This window comes from Vipera ursinii, assembly GCF_947247035.1.
Source record: "Vipera ursinii genome assembly, chromosome: Z".
NCBI lineage: Eukaryota > Metazoa > Chordata > Lepidosauria > Squamata > Viperidae > Vipera > Vipera ursinii.
Window position 1 is genome coordinate 16,715,508 of NC_139517.1, and position 21,728 is coordinate 16,737,235.

General features: G+C 45.0%; 1 protein-coding gene across 1 annotated transcript; it reads right to left on the bottom strand.

The window, feature by feature from the left end:
- Window positions 1-366: 366 nt before the first annotated feature.
- On the bottom strand, window positions 367-18,170 carry FUT2 (fucosyltransferase 2 (H blood group); the record flags this gene model as incomplete). The annotated part of the gene is made up of 2 exons (XM_083378826.1): window positions 367-1,474; window positions 18,013-18,170. 2 exons carry the CDS (start codon window positions 18,168-18,170, stop codon window positions 367-369), a joined length of 1,266 nt encoding a protein of 421 aa, XP_083234952.1.
- Window positions 18,171-21,728: the final 3,558 nt, after the last annotated feature.

The following is a 21,728-nucleotide window of genomic DNA, read 5'->3' on the forward strand; positions in this document are numbered from 1 at the left end:
TAGAACAATTAACCAGTGGAACAACCTGCCTCCAGAAGTTGTGAATACTGCAAAACTGGAAGTTTTAAAGAAGAGATTGGACAACCATTTGTCTGAAATGGTATAGTGTTTCCTGCCTGAGCAGGGGGTTGGACTAGAAGAACTCCACAGTCCCTTTCAACATCATCATCATCATCATCATCATCATCATCATCATCATCATCATCATCACTATATGATGATGATGATGATGATGATGATGATGATGATGACGATGATGGTCCACCATGGAAAAGCAGCTTCCTAGAGCCTCTTAGATGACAATATTCCAGGAAAGGACCTGGAACATGCCTGCTGTACCCAATCTGCTTGTGGGTGGGCAGATTCTTATGGATTTGGGGGTTGTACAGCTGATTTAGGCAGCAGTGGAGAAAGATCAGCTGGGATTCCAATCCACTCAGGTAAGAAGGCTGCAGAGGGCTTAAAGACCTTCAGAAATGGAGAGTTTGGGAGGGTATAATTGGCCAAATAAACAGCCTCCCCACCTACTAGATAGGCAGCCCAGATGCCAAAAGTCCCGATGGTCATGATCGTGTGGTTGCAATGAGCGAGGAGAGCAAAGTCCCTTCCTGGATCGTTTTCCTTCCCATCCCCAGCAAAGTGAACATCCCCCCTGGAGGCATCAATGTTCTCCTTGCACCACTCCATCCCATTGCTGGTGACCACAAAGATGGGGTTGAGGTATTTCTTTCTGAAGTAGTCCATGGCTTTCTCCAAGTAACCTTTGTCAGCCACCACACCTTTCCAGACTTCGGGCATTACCCTCACATAATCTCCTCTTCGGACATGCACTCCAACATACGTCACATTCTGGCGTTCTGCCCGCAAGATTTGGAGGTAGTGATTGGCCTCTTCCTTGATGTAGTCATGGAAAGTGAACTCCTTTAGAATTTCCCGGCGGAGGTGGTGATAAAAGGTGTAAGAACAAGGGTAGCCTGTCAATTGGACATATTTTCCTTGGATGTGACGATAGTCCTCTGACATCCAATCATTCAAATAAATATTCTCCCATTGGATCTTCCCAAACACCTTAGCAGAGATCACTGGCAAAGTGATCTTGAAGATTGGTGATAAAGCTGAATGCATTTCTGGTTGGATGTAGGCTTGATACCCATTGATCTTAGCTAAGGCATAAAGGGTGGCATATTGCCCCATCTTGTTCCCAAGACGCCCAATGGAGTTCACTGTCAAAGTACCAACCTCTCTAGCCTCAGAGGACAGGTTAGAGTTAGCTGTAGTGCGCTGGAGTAGAAATTGTTCTGTTGAGGAAGAACTGAATATGGTTTCAGTGGCTGTGTAGTAGTAAGAGATCTTCTTAGGTAGATGAAAAAACACGGACAAAGAAATGATCCCCAAAATGTAGAAGAAAAATAACATGGAGGATTGGCCGGATCTAAATCTTCCTTGAAATTTTATTGTAACAGGAGAGAGAATCCTAAAGAAAAAGTACACTGAATTCAATACTCAGATGCAACAGCACACTGCCACTCAAGTCTACCTTTATTTATTCAAAAATAAGACCTGCTAATGTTAATGGGATTTACTTCTAACAAATATCCATTTGTTCAAACATGATATTTGCTTAAAATAAAAAGAGAATGGACTTGCACAACTAAACCATATTATATTTAAAACAATTTTAACCTTGTTAGCTTTTTTATTTTGGTTTATTGAATAAAGTTCATGCAGATTATTGGGACATACATCAGAGGTGGACAACATTTCCAGTTTGAAGAACTGTTGACTGCCTCATCCAAACAACAGCCTTGATGTTTGTGGTATCCACAGGAAGTGGTAGGGCTGATATTTTCCAGCCCACTTGGGGCATTTTCTAGGTATTTAAAGGGTGGAAATGGGAAAGAGAAGCTTCTGGAAGGCAAACTGCACCCTTTATCATATCCTTCAACCTCCCTTCCTCCAATAGGTACAAAGTTCTTGATAAATTGAACAGTATAAAATGGTCAAATTTCACTTGCATGTTTTGAGACCTGGATTGGTTTGGGTAAATTGATTTTTTTGATCTTTAAAGTTGAAAAGAGGATCGTTTTGCCTTTGTCTTCCCTTTTCACACTTACTTTTTGAAAGGAGGAAAAAAGTCATTTTTGTCAAATATTCGCCAGTTGCTACTGAATTTGAACTGTGTATTCTTGCAAGGTGAGGGGTTTGCATAAGACATCAGCCGTGGGTTGCCCATCCCTGCCATAAACAATAGTTGACACTGGAAGTTTTTAAGAAGAGATTGGACAACCATTTGTCTGAAATGGTACAGGGTTTCCTGCCTGAGCAGGGAGTTCGACTCAATGACCTCCAAGGTCCCTTCCAAATCTATTATTCTGATAAATTATCATGGCTAATTTTTCACAGCCCCTTTGCCCAATACATGATTGCTTAGCACAAGCTGGGAACTTGACATTAGCATATATCCACTTAGAAAACTGAAAGCTCATGATGCTATCTATAAACAGGTCTACAACTGTTTTGGGCTTGGCTGGGAATAGCCTATCACCCTTATTAATAAATAGTAAGTATAATGTGGCTTGTCCCGGATGCCAAATTGTGTCATGCTGAGTTCCATGGAAGAAAATGAGGACAAGGCCCTTAGTTTGTAGAATCACCAGTCAAAAGGAGCCTGATAACTAACACACTGGTTACAAGGCATAAGCTTTTAATGCAGTTTGTTAGTGTCCTTCTGATTTTGTGATTCAGCAAAATCTCTTACCTTAATGTTCTGCTTGAAATCACCTGGCTGAGTGCTAAGATTGCTGGACCACACCATTATTCAGATAGGGATAGGGGTGTGGAAGCTGTTCTTATTTTGGAAGATAATAATAATAATAGTAAAAAAAACCACCTTGTAATCTTTCACCCCATCAGAAGTCTGGCTCATTTGTTGGAGAGTGCCATGGGCAATGTTCCTCCTTCTGCTTCTTGTCCCAACTCTCCTGGCTTTCTCTTTTGTAGGGGTCCTCAGCCAGGAATTTTGGGAGTTGAAGTCCACAAGTCCTAAAGTGGCCAAGTTTGAGGACCTGTGCTCTATTGCCATTACCTTGCCTTTATCTTTCACCAAAATGGCCTCAAGCAAAAGCTTAGCTTTCTTCTCCTCTTCCTTAACACCACAGATGTTCCTTTTCTCTGGCCAGGTGACACTATGGCAGCTTGTCTGCCCAATTACTAGACTGGGAGAGTTGCATCTTGTGGCTTCCACCCTAGTGGAAAGAGACGTTTGGTTCTGAAGGACAGGAGAAGGTCACCAAAACTAGGTGACGAAGACTTTTCTCACGGGGAAATAGCTGGGTGTTTTAAATGCCTCAGTCCTTTTTTCGGAATCTAACTATGAAACCTTAGCTTTCCAGGTAACAACAACTACAACAACAACAATGTTCGAAGGGTCCTTAGAGGTCATCTAGTCCAACCCCCTGCTCAGACAGGAAACCCTATACCAGGGGTAGGCAACCTCGGCTCTTTTATGACTCATGGACTTCAACCCCTGCTGACTCAGGAATTCTGGGAGTTGAAGTCCATGAGTCATAAAAGAGCCAAAGTTTGCCTATCCCTGCCCTATACCATTTCAGACAAATGGCTCTCCAGTCTCTTCTTAAAAACTTCCAGTGTTGGAGCACCTACAGCTTCCGGAGGCAGATTGTTCCACTGATTAACTGTTCTATCAGGAAATTTCTCCTTAGTTCTAGGTTGCTTCTCTCCTTGACTAGTTTCCATCCGTTGCTTCTTGTCCTGCCTTCAGGCGCTTCGGAGAATAGCTTGACTCCCTCTTCTTTGTGGTACCCTCTTAGATACTGGAACCCTGCTATCATGTCACCCCTCATCGTTTTCTTCATTAAAGTAGACATACGCAATTCCAGCAGCCTTAACTTAAGGTGTCCTTAACCAGCAAATCTGAACCGTCCCATTCTTTGTATTCCTTTCCCCTTTTTGAAATCTCAAGATATCTACTATATTTACTCTAATCTCCACCGTATCTCCACCATAGGCACATGTACATAGACACACACATGCAGATTGACACAAATGCACACACAGGCCCCATACCCATAATCCTTACCTCTTTCTGCAGCATTTTCCTACCATGTTCTCATCTATTCATGACCATCAGCTTCAAATTTCTCAAGATATATTTATCATAAGCTTCGTGGGTCTGAGTGAATCTTCAGTATTCTTTGTCACTTTTGTTAAATTTGCTTTCTAATGACATTGTTAGTTATAAGGTGCGACCAGTCTGCTTCTAATTTATGCTATCATAAACCAATTCTGCTCTCTCTGTAAAGTACAATGTCCATTCTTTCTCATTCAGCTAATTTAATTTTGCCTCCACACGTTCCTCGCAGCTTGTTCCCAGTTGTGATTTAAAAAAAAAACGCCACTTTTTTTTTAGTGGCTCATAGTGAAAGATTAACTTCGGAACATTAAACTCCACCCAGTCATTTAAAAGCACCTAGCTATTTGAGCAGAACCTATAAATATTCAATTTTTTTTATTTTCTTCCCATGGATCTTGCTGTAACTTGATCCAGAACATGTAAGAATATCTTCTGTTCTACGAACTCCTAAATCTAGTCATTTTTCCCCTTCCACACTGGTCAAATAGAAAACCTATGGATCACTTGCAGTGGGACAGACATAATCTCCTATAAATTAATGAATAAATATTCCTCTAAGCCAAAAAATAAACATTCCCCTAACCTCAACAAGGTTCTGGACACCTTCCCCAATGCTTTTATTTAACTTGAAGAAAAATCAAATAGAAATTCAAACATTTCACTTGGTTGGTCATCAGTAAATATTGGCTGGCTTGAAATATTCTCCAAAAACCCACAAGAACATGAATAAAGACAATGCAAATTGTTTTATTAAAATTCTACTGACTAAAAGCATGATATTCTGTTCCATCTAAATGCAATAATAAGCATTCCTTCAAGTAGGACAACTTTTGCAGGCACTGAATGAAGACATTTCTGTGGCCAAGATCAAAGCATCAGAGCAGAGTAGTAAAGGGCCCTCAGCTTCCAAAGAGCTAAAAACTTTCCTGTCCCAAGGAAATTCTTCTATTTCCTGAGCATTCTTCTTTTTCCTGGAGATAGGTATTTATTTAATCTACCATCTTTTTAGGGATTATCCAAGATTGCTTTCTTCCTATTTCACCATGAATATGAAACTCCTTTGCTGGCATGTATGAAAACAAATTCCAGCAGATACTGCCTACCATAGGAAGGCAAGATGTTAGCCCAAGAGGCCTCAATTCCTGTTTCTAAACTAGATGTAAAAATATCATTTTCTCAGCAGTCTGCAGAGGAACTGTTAGAATTATATCAGAAAGGCCAATCAGGCCCTTCAGAAAGCAGTCTGTGGTGAGCAGTAATAGGATCAGTGCTTTTTTTGTAAAAGAAAAAGGTGCCGGAACTCACACACGTCATACAACCCGCCTTGCCTACCCTACAATGTTCCATCCCAAAAAGGTGCCGGAACTCCGTTCTGAGCGTTCTATGAGAAAAAAAGCCCTGAATAGGATGGACTCCCAGGCATGCATTCCAGAAGAATAAGAGGCAACTCAGTCCAGATATTTTGTGTTAGAGAAAGAGGGTGTTAGAGCAACTTCCTAGTAGTTCTCAGAGTACATGGTAGATGCAGATAGTTGCTTAGTCAGGCAAGATTCTGTCTATAGGTGTGAAACGATAAAGAAGTCGGCTTGGAAGAATCACCACGTGTCATTCTTGATTTTTGGGCTTGACACGTTGGTCAATGAAAAGGATCAAAAAATTAAGAAGATAGCTGTGACTGCTTGGGAAAGTCCTGCTCTTTTTGCCAGGGTGTTGACCTCACATACTGGTACAAAGAGGTGGGCTTCAATTGGATGTGTGTTTGTGTGTGTGTGTGTGTGTGTGTGTGTGTGTGTGTGTGCACCATCCTGATTTTTTTTTGGTCATGCAGAAACTGCTATTATGGATCTAGATATATTAAAAGACACAGAAGTTGTAAGTAGGGACTGGTAAATACCACTGATAAGGCCAGAGTCATTTGAAAGAAATCCCCTTTGGGTTGAATGTTATTTTTGCTGACTTTGGGGACATATCAATATTGTTTCCTTGCAACAATGCTATACAGAAGAGTTATTCTGTATTGTGTTGTTTTGACATCCTTTTGTTTTTATTGTCCCTTTTTATGATGAACGGTAGTAGAAAGTGGATCCCCAGGAAGGGGGGGGGTCTACATCCCAAAGGATAAGAGGTAGCTTAGCCCAGATATCACATGTGTGGGAGAAAAAGGGTGAAGACAGCTCCTCCCTAAGAGTTTACTGAGTATATTGTAGATGCAGACAGTAGAGTGTTCAGTCTGGCAAAAAAATTGTCCATAGATGTGAAACAATAAAGAATTCAGGGTGGAAGAGTTACCACCTGCTATTCTTAGTTTGGGGTTTCTGGGATTTGTTTTCACTTTTTTTAAAATCCCATTTATATCCCGCCCTTCTCCAAAGACTCAGTGTGCTTAGCAATAGCCTTCATTCTATGTATATGCCTGCTTATTAGGGCTTTCGAGGGCCCCCCAAGCGGCATTTTAACAAAGTCAGCTTATTGACCCCAACAATCTGGGTCCTCATTTTACCTACCTCGGAAGGATGGAAGGCTGAGTCAACCTTGAGCCTGGTGGGACTCGAACCTGCACTAATTGCAGGCAGCTGGTGTTACTTAAGGAGGCATTAACCCACTGCTCCACCAAGGCAAAATCCACTTCTAGGATTTTTTTTTTTACTTCTCAGTCTATTTATAGTCTTAGAGCATTTTTATGGTCTTCCATCCAAATGCTAAGCTGAACTAAGCTTCTCCTCAAAAGGATACTCCAGGACCCAATGGCTCTGAACAAACTTGTTGCACCCAGCTTACAAATTGAAAGGGCTCTGCATCAAGTGGATGTGAGATGGCCTCACGAGACCGATGGTTCGTTGAGGTGCTTCCAAGAAAAAGGCAGCACACAGAGATGCAATCAGATGAAGCTTTATTTAAAGATAGAGTAAAGAGAAAGAGTTCCCTGGCATGGAGGCATCCATGCCTGGATTGAGCTCATGGATCATTCCCAGAGGGAGCTTGAAGAAGAAAGCAACAAGAGGAGAGAGCAGCCCCTGAGCAGAGGTTTTTATGGGGGTCCCCAGCCCCTCCCTTACCAATGAGAGTGAGGGGGCTGGAGAGCCATTAACTCTCTCCAATGGGGCTGCAGGGGCCGGAGACCTCTGACCCACCAGTGGGAGCAAAGATGCCTCTTTACTCCCATCTGATGACCATTTGGGGAACTGCCATGGCTGGCACAAAAACATCTAACAGTGGATTACCTGTTTCCCTCTATGTCTAGATTTAAACCTGGTCATACTACTGAAACAACCTGGATTCTACTTGTTGATGACCACTGCATCTATTCTGGCCCTCCTTGATTGCTCAGTGGCTTTAAATGCTATGGATCTTGGTATCCTGCTTGCCTGACCCAGGAATTTGGAGTAGATGTCATGGTACCGTGGTTGTTCTCCTCCTTTCTTTCAGGCTGGTTCCAGTCAGTGTTGGTAGAGGGGAAGGGTCAAGTCTGGAGGTCCCTGCTTTATGATCTGCCTCAGGGCTCCTCTCTCTCCCCGCTCTTATTTAGCATCTATATGAAGCTGTAGTTGAGGTCATCCATGGACGTGGGTCAAAAATGATCAGTATAACAAGGACACCCAGCTACACATCTTTGTCATGGGCTAACCAAGTGAGGCCATCAGTTTATTTCCCAATGCCGGGAGGCTCTGTGGATCTGGATGGGAGAGAACAGTCTTTGGCTGAACCCTGCCAAGACTGAGTGGCTGTGGGTCTTAAGACCCCCATCCCCAGTTTTGGAGATGCTTCATCTTAAATTCTTTGTGGGGCTGTACTTTCCCAGTTGGAGTGGGAATGCAATTTGGGGTCCTCTTGCATTCATAATTGCTGCTCAAAGAGGAGGTGCCAGGCATGGCCAGGAGGACTTTTATACAGATGCCCACCAACAGCACCCATTCCTCAACCAGGAGGCCTCACTCACAATGACCCCTGCTTTACTTACTACCGGTGTGGATTACTGTAATGTGCTTTACATGGGACCACCCTTAAAGAACTTTGGAAAGTTGCAGATAGACCAGGATGCCGTGGCCCTGTCAGTTTTTGGCAATCCTCATTGCATCCGTGGAATACCACTGTTCTGTTTGCAACCTTTGGCATATATTATTTGGATTGTTTTAATTGTTAGTTTTTAATTTGTATACTGCCCAGAGAAACTGCTGTGAGTTGGGTCACCCTATAAATTAGGGGAGGGCAGACTTTAGAAGAGTTATACCTTTTTTTCAGGTTCACGCAAAGGTTTGAAAAGAACTGAACTGTTTCAGTGAATAGTATAACAAAACTCTAAGGCTCTCTTCTGACTCGTTTTTGAAGTATGTGTCGTCCCAATACTCTCCAAGCCATCAAAGTGTTTCCTTTCCTTTCCTTTCCTTTCCTTTCCTTTCCTTTCCTTTCCTTTCCTTTCCTTTCCTTTCCTTTCCTTTCCTTTCCTTTCCTTTCCTTTCCTTTCCTTTCCTTTCCTTTCCTTTCCTTTCCTTAATTTACCTTATCATCGGACAAAGGGTACTATTTAGCGGTTATCAAAATTAGCTGAGCCTTTTAATGCATTTCCTGAAGTTTATTTATGTTCTGGCTGGCAATTAGTAACATGATTACTAATTGTTCTCTTCATTTCCCAGCAACTTTAAATCTGATTATATTGTCAGCAAATTTCCCTGTGGTTTAAATAAATGGTTATGGTTTCAGCTACATTTGAATAAGTAAAAATAAACAGCTCACCTGCCTTGTCTAGAAACTCAAGTTCTTTGTAAAAAGTTTCTGTTTGCAGGAAAAAAAAGCCATGAGATCTTACAGGAAACTAAAAATAAAGAATATATATATATATATATATATATATATATATATATATATATATATATATATATATATATATATATATATATATATATATATATATATATCGCTGGCTCTTCGGCTTTGAAACGGAGATGAGCACCGGCCCCTAGAGTCGAAAACGACTAGCACGCATGTGCGGGGGAAACTTTACCTTTAATATATATATATATATATATATATATATATATATATATATATATATATATATATATATATGTATGTATGTATGTATGTATACACACACACATACACACACATATGTGAAACTCGAAAAATTAGAATATTGTGCAAACGTTCATTTATTTCAGTAATGCAACTTAAAAGGGAAAACTAATATATGAGATAGACTCATTACATGCAAAGCAAGATAGTTCAAGCCGTGATTTGTCATAATTGTGATGATTATGGCTTACAGCTCATGAAAATCCCAAATCCACAATTTCAGAAAATTAGAATATTGTGAAAAGGTGCAATATTCTAGGCTCAAAGTGTCCCACTCTAATCAGCTAATTAAGCCATAACACCTGCAAAGGGTTCCTGAGCCTTTAAATGGTCTCTCAGTCTGGTTCAGTAGGAATCACAATCATGGGGAAGACTGCTGACCTGACAGTTGTACAGAAAACCATCATTGACACCCACCATAAGGAGGGAAAGCCTCAAAAGGCTTTGGGAACATCCAAAGAAGTTGGATGTTCCCAAAGTGCTGTATCAAAGCACATTAATAGAAAGTTATGTGGAAGGGAAAAGTGTGGAAGAATAAGGTGCACAAGCAGCAGGGATGACCGCAGCCTGGAGAGGATTGTCAGGAAAAGGCCATTCAAAAGTGTTGGGGACTTTCACAAGGAGTGGACTGAGGCTGGAGTCAGTGCATCAAGAGCCACCACACACAGACGGTTCCTGGACATGGGCTTCAAATGTCGTATTCCTCTTGTCAAGCTGCTCCTGAACAACAAACAACATCAGAAGCGTCTTACCTGGGCTAAAGAAAAGCAGACCTGGTCTGTTGCTCAGTGGTCCAAAGTCCTCTTTTCTGATGAGAGCAACTTTTGCATCTCATTTGGAAACCAAGGACCCAGAGTCTGGAGGAAGAATGGAGAGGCACACACTGCAAGATGCTTGAAGTCCAGTGTGAAGTTTCCACAGTCTGTGTTGATTTGGGGAGCCATGTCATCTGCTGGTGTTGGTCCACTGTGCTTCATTAAGTCCAGGGTCAACGCAGCCGTCTACCAGGAGATTTTGGAGCACTTATGAGCTTTATGGGGATGCTGACTTCATTTTCCAGCAGGACTTGGCACCTGCCCACACTGCCAAAAGCACCAAAACCTGGTTCAATGACCATGGGATTACTGTGCTTGATTGGCCAGCAAACTCGCCTGACCTGAACCCCAAAGAGAATCTATGGGGCATTGCCAAGAGAACGATGAGAGACATGAGACCGAACAATGCAGAAGAGCTGAAGGCTGCTATTGAAGCAACCTGGTCTTCCATAACACCACAGCAGTGCCACAGGCTGATAGCTTCCATGCCATGCCACATTGAGGCAGTAATTGCTGCAAAAGGGGCCCAAACCAAGTACTGAGTACATATGCATGCTTATACTTTTCAGAGGTCCGATATTGTTCTATGAACACTCCTTGTTTTATTGATTGCATGTAATATTCTAATTTTCTGAGATTGTGGATTTGGGGTTTTCATGAGCTGTACGCCATAATCATCACAATTATGACAAATCACAGCTTGAACTATCTTGCTTTGCATGTAATGAGTCTATCTCATATATTAGTTTCCCCTTTTAAGTTGCATTACTGAAATAAATGAACTTTTGCATGATATTCTAATTTTTCGACTTTCACCTGTATATATATATATATATATATATATATATTCAAACCTGGGCTCAGGAAGTTAAAGCAACTGCCTAATATATAATCAGCCCAGGTTCGAATCTCAGATAAAAAGGGTATGACTGACTGATGAGAACATAAGAAGTTCAAAATGATCATTTCAGCCTCCCTAAAATTCTTTATTAGCAATTTGAATAATTTACATATATATATATATGTATATGTATATGTATATGTATATGTATGTGTATGTGTATGTGTATATGTATATGTATATGTATTTTGTTGTTAGTTGCAAAGTCTTGTCCGACCCATCGCGACCCTATGGACAACGTTCCTCCAGGCCTTCCTGTCCTCTACCATCTTCTGGAGTCCATTTAAGCTCACGCCTACTGCTTCACTCAACCTGTAATCCTCAATGGAACTGCATCTACATGGAGGGAATTGTTAGGGGGGTGCCGTAGGGCTCTGTTCTGGGCCCAGTGCCCCTTCAATATCTACATCAGTCATTTGGATGAGGAGATAGATGGGGAACTCATCAAATTTGCAGATGACACCAAGCTAGCACGAATAGCCAATACTCCAGAAGATAGGCTTAAGATACAAAAGGATCTTGACAGACCTGAATATTGGGTGCTATCTAACAAAATGAAATTCAGTGGTGAAAAAAGTAAGGTTCATCTACATTTAGGCAAGAGAAACCAAATGCACAGGTATAGTATATATGGTACTTTGCTCAATGGTAGTAACTGTGAGAGGGATCTCGGAGTGCACAATCACATAAATATGAGCCAGCAGTGTGCTGCAGTTGCCAAAAAAGCCAACACAGTTCAAAGGTGCTGTTATGTCGTGAGTTCTGGTTAGCAAGTATAAAGACACAAGGCTGAGTACAGAGAAACTCATTCTTTTATTCTTGATGGAACTGTACTTGAGCTTGGGCTGCTCCCAGCCCCCAATATATAGCCAAGCCCTATGGTAGCAGCCAATAGGATTGAACCTGTGCTTGCTGCCTGAGGCTGACCAATTGCAGGACCGGAGACAGCCTGTCTGTGTTGCTGGAGAGCCATTAGCTCTCCAGCAATGCAAGTGGTGTGGTTCCCAAAATCCCAGTACATAACACCCCTCCCTCCTAAAATCAGGCTATAATCCCCTTAATAAACTTGACAACAGTCAAGACTTATGAATCACTCCCCACAACCAAAATACATAATAACAAAAAAATAAAAAAATAAAAAAATAATGCTTATGAATTCAAGGTGGCTAGAATGACATTACGCGACCTTTACAGACGTGCCATTGCAGTAGGGACTACCATAAGATTAAACAACGGCTAAACGGCTTGTCAATGCAGAAGGATTACAAAGGGATTAAACAACGTCTCAATGAACATGCTTACGGGCAGTTTCAAAATGCCCCAATTTCTGTAGGTAGTGGTACAATTGTCACAGCATTATACATCACTTTATTTTACAATATATACTGCTCAAAAAAATAAAGGGAACACAAGATAAGACATCCTACTATTAAATACAGTACATTGTGTTGTTTAAGTGTTCCCTTTATTTTTTTGAGCAGTATAGTCTGTAAGATATGCCGGAGGGTTGTGTGGCCTGGAGGAACGCCTTGGAGTTTTTCTCACTTTGTGGTCTACCAGCTTACCTGGTGTGCTGGGTAGACCCATCTCCCCTTGTGCTCCATCATCCACGGGAATTGAAACGCTCTGGCAAGCCTCACCAGGTTGGCCCACCCCAGAATCAGTTTGTTCTGCAGAGTAGGCACAGCAGTTGCTGAGATTCGGCTGGCTCGCCTGGTCAAGGGTTCCATGTTGCACTTCTGAGCTTCCTGGTTCTTCCCTGGAATCAACTTCTGCTGAGAAGGGGAAACCCTGGTGGTTCTGGTATGGGCTGGCTTGGGTGCCAGTTTGAGGACCTCGGGAGGGACTTATGCCACAGTCCTCACTTAGTGACCATTCTGGAAACCTCTTTCTAAGCTGGTCAATGTGCCTTCTGACCAGTTGCCCTCCCTCCAACCCCACTTTGTAAAATAGGGGTCCGGATGCCTTGGTCACCTGACCAGGTACCCATAAATTTCCTGGCCCATAGTTTCTGGCCCAAACCCAATCACCCATTTGCAGCCTCCTCAGGGGTTCTGGTCTAGAGGCTTCTGATGCCACTCTGTCTGGATGCAACCTGTCCAGTTTAGTAATTAAATGACTTCCCCAACGAAGTTCAGCAGGACTTTTACCTGTAGCAGTGCAGGGCATAGAATGCTGGCAGAGCAAAAAATCTGCCAATCTGTGATGCCAGTCACCTGTGATAATACACTTGAGTGCCTCCTTTGTTGTCCTCACCATGCATTCGGCTTGTCCATTCGAAGAAGGATGAAACGGTGCAGATGTAGCATGTCTGATGAGGTTAGCTCTAAGAAAAGCCTGAAACTCAGCAGCAATGAATTGAGCCCCATTATCAGAAACTAAAACTTCAGGCAACCCATGTGTTGCAAAGAGTTTTCTCAGCACCTGGATGGTCCTAGCAGTAGTCATAATAGGGACTGGAACTACTTCCAGCCATTTTGAGTGGCTATCCACTACTATCAGGAAAAGCTGTCCTTGAAAAGGCCCAGCATAGTCCATGTGAACCCTGGACCAGGGGGTATGCATTTCTTCCCACCTGTGAACTTGGGGCTGAGGCATTTCAGGCCTAGATTGCTGGCAAGTATAGCAACCATGAACTTGATCCTCTACAGCCTTATCCAGGCCAGGCCACCAAAGGTAGCTTCTAGCTAAGGCTTTCATTCTTACAATGCCTGGATGGCCTTCATGTAAAGAGTGTAAGACTCTTTCCCTCAATGAAGTGGGGATAATAACTTTGTTGCCCCATAAAATGCAACCCTTGTGTGCAGACAACTAATGTCTCCTGACAAAATAACTTTGAAATTCAGAGCCTGGACTATTTTCCAACCAGCCCATGTATACCCATGACAGCACTCTACTCAGAATTTTATCTGTGGCAGTTTCAGCAGCAATATCCCCTGCGTGGAGGGGAAACCCAGGTAAGTCCTGAATGGACAATATTTTAGCAGCAGGAGCTGGATCAGGATCCATTAGTGGCAGTGGTAGTCTTCTGAGGCCATCCACATGGCCCATTTCCTTCCCTGGTTTATGAATTAACTTAAAATTGTATGCAGACAAAAATATAGACCATCTCAGCATTCTTGGAGATAGTATGTGGGGATTTGTTTGTCTGTTGTGAACATCCCCAGAAGAGGTTTGTGGTCAGTGTAGACAGTGAAATCCCTGCCATATAAATAATCATGAAATTTCTTAACTCCAGCCACTTTGGCTAAGACTTCTTTATCAATTGTGCATAATTGCGCTCAGCAGAAGATAAGGTCCTAGAACACAGGTCGGCAACCCACGGCTCCGGAGCCGCATGCGGCTCTTTGAGCCGGCCCATGCGGCTCCCAGGCCTCCTCCCTCTTGAAAAAAAAAATGGTACTAAAAAAACTTAATCAATTTAAACTTCTCACAAAAAAACTTGAAAAGTTTAAATTGATTGGTTGGTTTGTGGGACCGCCCACAAACCATTTGTGGGCTACCCACAAATCTTTGTTTTTTTACTGGCAGAGTGGAGGAAGAGAGAAAGAAGTAAAACGTAAGTAGATCTGCTTCTTCCCCCCCCCGTTCCCTCTCGTCGCCGGGGCTAGCAGCCCCGACGAGCAAGAAGGCGCGCTTCGCCCGCCTGCCCCCCCGTTGGCTCCTCGTCGCTGGGGCTGAGAGCCCCGGCAAGCGAAAGCCGCGCTTCGCCCGCCCGCCCCCTCCCCGTTGGCTCCTCTTCGGCGGTGCTGAGAGCCCCGCCGAGTGAAAGCCGCGCTTTGCCCGCCCGCCCCCTCCCCGTTGGCTCCTCGTCGGCGGTGCTGAGAGCCCCGCCAAGTGAAAGCTGCGCTTCGCCCGCCCGCCCCCCATTGGCTCCTCGTCGCCGGGGCTGAGAGCCCCGGCAAGCGAAAGCCGCGCTTCGCCCGCCCACCCCCCATTGGCTCCTCGTCGCCGGGGCTGAGAGCCCCGGCAAGCGAAAGCTGCGCTTCGCCCACCCGCCCCCTCCCCGTTGGCTCCTCTTTGGCGGTGCTGAGAGCCCCGCCGAGTGAAAGCCGCGCTTTGCCCGCCCGCCCCCTCCCCGTTGGCTCCTCGTCGGCGGTGCTGAGAGCCCCGCCAAGTGAAAGCTGCGCTTCGCCCGCCCGCCCCCCATTGGCTCCTCGTCGCCGGGGCTGAGAGCCCCGGCAAGCGAAAGCCGCGCTTCGCCCGCCCGCCCCCCATTGGCTCCTCGTCGCCAGGGCTGAGAGCCCCGGCAAGCGAAAGCCGCGCTTCGCCCGCCCGCCCCCTGTTGGCTCCTCTTCGGCGGTGCTGAGAGCCCCGCCGAGCGAAAGCCGCGCTTCGCCCGCCCGCCCCCTCCCCGTTGGCTCCTCGTCGCCGGGGCTGAGAGCCCCGGCAAGCGAAAGCCGCGCTTCGCCCGCCCGCCCCCTCCCCGTTGGCTCCTCTTCGGCGGTGCTGAGAGCCCCGCCGAGCGAAAGCCGCGCTTCGCCCACCCGCCCCCCCGTTGCCTCCTCGTTGCCGGGGCTGTGCGCGCTTCCCCACCTTCCCTCTCGGCGCCAGGGCTGTGCGCACTTCCGCACCTTCCCTCTCGTCGCCGGGGCTTGCAAAACGGCGGATCGAGCCTCTGCCGGCAGACACGCTTGCAGAACGGCGGATCGAGCCTCTGCCGCCAGCAGAGGCTCGATCCGCCATTCTCCAAGCGTGTCTGCCGGCAGAGGCTCGATCCGCCGTTTTGCAAGCCCCGGCGACGAGAGGGAAGGTGGGGAAGCGCGCACAGCCCCGGCGACGAGAGGGAAGGGGGGTAAGCACGCACAGCCCCGGCGACGAGAGGGAAGGTGGGGAAGCGCGCACAGCCCCGGCGACGAAAGGGAAGGTGGGGAAGCGCGCACAGCCCCGGCGACGAGAGGGAAGGTGGGGAAGCGCGCACAGCCCCGGCGACGAGAGGGAAGGTGGGGAAGCGCGCACAGCCCCGGCGACGAGAGGGAAGGGGGGGAAGCGCGCACAGCCCTGCCCCCATCCACCTCCAGTATGGATGGCTCTGCCAAAAGAAAAGCAGCCGAAGCAAGCCTCCCATTGAGAGAATGGGGCGGCGGAGGCTTGCAAAACGGCGGATCCAGCCTCTGCCGGCAGCGGAGGCTTGCAGAACGGCGGATCGGGCCTCTGCCGGCGGCGGAAGCTTGCAGAACGGCGGATCGAGCCTCTGCCGGCGGCGGAGGCTTCCAGAACGGCGGATCGAGCCTCTGCCAGCGGCAGAGGCTGGATCCGCGCTCTGCAAGCCTCTGCCGCCGGCAGAGGCTCGATCCGCCATTCTGCAAGCGTGTCTGCCGGCAGAGGCTCGATCCGCCGTTTTGCAAGCCGCCGGCAGAGGCTGGATCCGCCGTTTTGCAAGCCTCCGCCGCCCCATTCTCTCAATGGGAGGCTTGCTTCGGCTGCTTTTCTTTTGGCAGAGCCATCCATACTGGAGGTGGATGGGGGCAGGGCTTGTGCACGTTTTGCCTTGTTTTGCGCATGCGCGTGCCTGCATGCACGCGCGCGCACATTTTGCGGCTCCCACTTTTTTGTGTTTGTGACGGAACCGGTTCTGAGTGGCTCTTTGCCTTTTTCCGGTTGCCGACCCCTGTCCTAGAATAAAATGCAATAGGAATCTGTTTCCCATTTTTCTCTATGTGGCTTAAGACTGCCCCCACCCATTAGGGAGATTCATCACATGCAAGTCATACAGGTTTAGACTCTATGTAATGAGTTACAGTGGACTTTTCTGATAGAAGGGCTTTCAGATCCTGGAAACTTTTTTCGTGCAAGTTAGTCCATTTCCAAGGGACTTTTTTTTCAAGCAGCCTGTGGAGGGGCTGTGCTATCACAGCCTTATGAGGTAGGAATGTGTGATAAAAATTTAAGAGGCCCCAAAATGCTTGCAACTCCCCCTTTGATTTTGGCCTTGGAGCCATTTTGATGGCCTTCACTTTTGACTCAGCGGGGTGAATTCCATTAGCATCAATATGGAACCCCAAGAATTCTGTTGATGAGACCCCAATACTACATTTGTTTTTGTTCAATTTGAGGAACCTCTGCAAAACAGCCCTGAGCCTATTGGCCAACACTTCTGGGGATTCTCCGGCAATGAGAACATCATCAAAATAGGGGTAGACACTCTGAATATCCTTAAGTGTGCGTTTATAATCTGCGCAAATGAGAACTTCCCCGTTGGACTTCAGGGGGGTGACAATAGGAGTTTCCCACTCCCCCCCCTCAACAGGCTGTAATACGCCCTGTTCTACTAACTTATCGATTTCCAAATTGATTTTGTGCAAAAGGGACCCTGCGAGGCTTAATCCTAATTGGCACAACGTTAGGATCTAACTTAAAAGAAATTGGCGGGCCAGTGTACGTCCCCAGGGTTGACTCAAAAATGTCCGCGTATTCCTTGCAAACAGTCATGAGGTCTGCTGTTTGTGTATGATTAATGCCTGTAATTTGAATGCCTAAAGCATTGAACCAATCAAGTCCAATAAGACTCGTTCTTTGGCCCTCTACTATGACATCCAGGTACCCCAAAAACCCTTTAAATTTTACCAATAATGTGGCTCACCCTTAACTTTAACGTGAGCATTCTGAAAATCTGTTAAAATAATATCTGAGGGCCTTAGTTTAGCCCAATGGTTACTGCGCCTACACATAAAGTTGATAGATATGAAATGATAGATAGATACTGCCGAGCTGGAGTCCAACTCCATCTTACATGGAACTCCTTGTAGCTCTATCGAGAGCTTGAGTTTAGGCTTGAAGGGACGATCAGCCCTGGTGTGGCAAACGCTCCTCCGGCTTCTGAAGAACCCCACACTAACTGGGCCCTGGGCCCCAGTACCTCTCCTAGTTGGTTTCTTCGACTGGTGTTTGGGTGGCCTGTCTCTCTGGCGGGCTCTGCAAACCACCGCAATGTGGCCGGTCCTTCTGCAAGCTCTACACGTGGCCAAGCGAAATCTCAACTGGTGCGAAGATGGTTGCCTCCGCACCCCTTACATCTAGGTAAGAGAACTGCCTTGTAATCGTTTTCTCTTTGGTGGTTGCCACGGTTTTACAAGTTTGGTTGTCTCTGGAGCTTGTTGATTTTGGGTTCTTCATCTTCTGACAATTCTCCGACGTGTTTGGCGACCTCAAGGTGGACGGAATCTTCAACCTTTGAAGGTTTGGTGGGCTGCACTGTCCGCACTGTACCCCCGGCAGCTTCATCGGCCATGACCTTGTCCTGTGCCTCGGAGAATGTGAGATTGGGTGTAGCAAACAGTCTCTGCTGGAGGGTTCTGTCTCAAAGGCCACAGACGAGTCAGTCTCTCAGTCATTCCTGTAAGTTCGAGAACTTGCAAAGAACTAACTTCATGGCCTGCCTTAGGCCCGCGATAAACTCTGAAGCTGTCTCACTGGGTAGCTGCACTCTTTGGTCAAATTTAAAATGCCACGCCATCTCCAACATCTTGGGCTGAAAATGCCCAGTCAGCTTCTTCTTGAGGTCTGTGAACGATACTGCTTTGATGGGCGTTGGCGCCAAAAGGTTTTCTGCTAGGTCGAAAACTGCTGGTCCATACACACACAGCAATGTGGCGACTTTTAGGACTTATTCTGCAATTTGGTTTGCCCACAGATAGTTCTCCACTTGCGAGAGGTAAGACAGCCATTCTTCTGGATGTTTTACATCGAACTCTCTGAGCTTACCGACCTTCGGCATCTTTCCTTGATTCCTGTGTTCTTGGATCCTGCTTCTTGGGCTTAGGGAATACGTCCACTGAGCACACAGCTGCTAGTGTAGCTTTACTAGCTGGCATAGAGGGGGGGAGAAATGCCTCTTCCCTCCAGCGTGAATTGCCAACCTCTCGATAACTTCAGCCCTTTTACACAGTGAAGCAGGATCCCATCCCCATCGCCACTGTTATGTCGTGAGTTTTGGTTAGCAGGAATGAAGACACAAGGCTGAGTACAGAGAAACTCATTCTTTTATTCTTGATGGAACTGTACTTGAGCTTGGGCCACTCCCAGCCCCCAATATATAGCCAAGCCCTATGGTAGCAGCCAATAGGATTGAACCTGGGCTTGCCGCTTGAGGCTGACCAATTTCAGGACCGGAGACAGCCTGTCTGGGTTGCTGGAGAGCCGTTAGCTCTCCAGCAATGCACATGGTGTGGTTCCCAAAAGCCCAGTACATAACAGGTGCATTAACAGAGGAATAGAATCAAGATCACATGAAGTGTTAATACCACTTTATAATGCCTTATAAGATCACACTTGGAATACTGCATCCAGTTTTGGTCACCAAGATTTTTAAAAGATGTTGAGATTCTAGAAAGAGTACAGAGAAGAGCAACAATGATGATTAGAGGACTGGAGGCCAAAACATATAAAAAATGTTTGCTGGAATTGGGTATGTCTAGTTTAATGATAGCAGTGTTCCAATATCTAAGGGGTTGCCACAAAGAAGAGGGAATCAAGCTATTCTCTAAAGCACCTGAAGGCAGGACAAGAAGCAACTGATGGAAAATAATCAAAGAGAGAAGCTACCTAGAAATAAGGAGAAATTTCCTGACTGTTAGAACAATTAATCAATGGAACAATGTGCCTCCAGAAATTGTGAATGCTGCAACACTGGAAGTTTTTAGGAAGAGATTGGACAACCATTTGTCGGAGATGGTATAGGGTTTCCTGCTTGAGCAGGGGGTTAGACTAGAAGATCTCCAAGGTCCCTTCCAATTCTATTATTTTGTTATTCTGAGTATAGCACCTACAGAAATCCAACAAAAAACAAGCTGCATTAAGTTTGTTGGATGCAGAAAAAGCTTTTGATAATCTCTGTTGGGGATTTTTGTTTAAAGCACTGGAAGTTATGAACTTTGGTGAAAGCTTTGAAAAGTGGGCTAAATTAATGCATACACTAAAAACACATAGATTATTGTTAATGGTGACCTTACAATCCTTGTGTTTTTTAGAAGGGAACAACAAAGATGCCCATTATCTCCACTTTTATTCATATTAGCTATAGAAGTTTTGCATAGGAATATAAGGAAAGAGAAAGGAAAAAGAGATTAAAAATTAAAAAAGGAAATATATAGATTAAGAGCATATGCTGATGATGTGGTACTGATAATGGGGGACCCATTGAAAGGGATAGAATTACTAATGGGAAAAAAACTTTAAAAAATTGGCACTTTAACAAGATTTAAGATTAATATATATCAGGAACTTTAGTATGTGGCATGTAACATTTCATAGCATCTTGTCATATTCTTAGCATGATCTTGTTAATGCTCATCATCATACTGTTTTCACAAGGTGAGTTTCTCACATTATAATGAGTTTGAAAGTTACTAAAATTCGGGTCTATGTATGATAAATGAGAATCCTTGTTCTTGGCAGGTTTGAACCAGTTTTATCAGACTCTATATTCCTCATGGAGAACTTGCTTTGTTTCTTCAAAGAATTAGAAACATTCATCAAAGAAACTTCTAGTTACTGAAAATATTAATCGAACAGCCCCCTCCCCCCCACACACACCACTGCTTCCGCCATCATAATGATGTTCGAAGGAGAAGGGGCTACCACCGCAAAGGGCCTTTCTGTGGTCCCACCAGATGTTCATACCTAATGGGTGGAATCCATAACATATCCTGGTGGGCCAAATATAGATAATAGTGGAGACACGGTCCTTCAAACAGCCTGGTCCCTTGTTCTTCACCTGGCAGTATAAAATCTGTTAGTGTTTATCACTGCAGAGACAGCTGTGTGACCCTGCAGGCTTCTATTAAAGTTAGCCAAAGCAGGTTTGTGCCATCAGTTGCATCCCTTTTAATTCAACAGTCTGTCTTCCCAATATATTTGACCCATTTTGGGACTTAATTGTTAATTTGAAATCAAATAGTTTGGGACTACTTGCAAAATGCTCATAGCTTTCCCAGCCTTAAAATGAATTCTGAGCTGTAATGGTATGTGGGAATGACCTTGGGAAGAGACAATGGTCTGATAAATAAATTTAGAATCTGAAGGAGGAGGGGAGAGAAACTGTCTCAGGAGACACCCTCCCTAGGTTTCTTTTTGGAGGGGCGGTTTTAAAAATAAAGTAAGGGAGGGGTACTTCCAGCTCTGCAAGATTCTTTTAATGTAACCTTACAATAAAGATAGAACTAGTACTCTGTTTGGCTTCTTATCAGGATTGCAAGGCTAACAAAAGGTTGATGTCACAGTTTTACAAGTGGTGTGTGTGTGTGTGTGTGTGTGTGTGTGTGTGTACTGCCAAAGGATGCAAAGAAGGCATGGGGACCAGGCCAAACATTGAATGTTATCTGATTTAAATTAGATTGCCCAAATACACTTGATATAATGATCTCTTATTCATCTGATGCTTAGAAGGGAATGGTCCCCTTTTTATGCATGAAAAATTCTGATCTTGAGCCTGAAGTTGATCACCCTGACTCCTGAGAAGGGCTTCCATCCATGTCCTTTGTCTTCTCAATCTTGGTGTTTGCAGACTTGACATGTCTCATTTTCCTTTAAGAGCTTAGGGAATGGGAACTTATAAGGTGATGGATAGGCAAGTGTGCTTTACATTTTCATATTTCTCACAGAGCAAGGAGAAGCATGAGCTCAGATGACAACTCATCTTGTCAAAGGTGTATAAAAATCACCCGTACAGGAGCCAAGATCATTAGAACTTTGGTCTACCCTTCCGGTTACCCCTGTCAGGGAATAAAATCCACCTGCGTACGTAACCAAATACTATATGCCACCTGTTCCAGAAATAACCAAGTTGTAT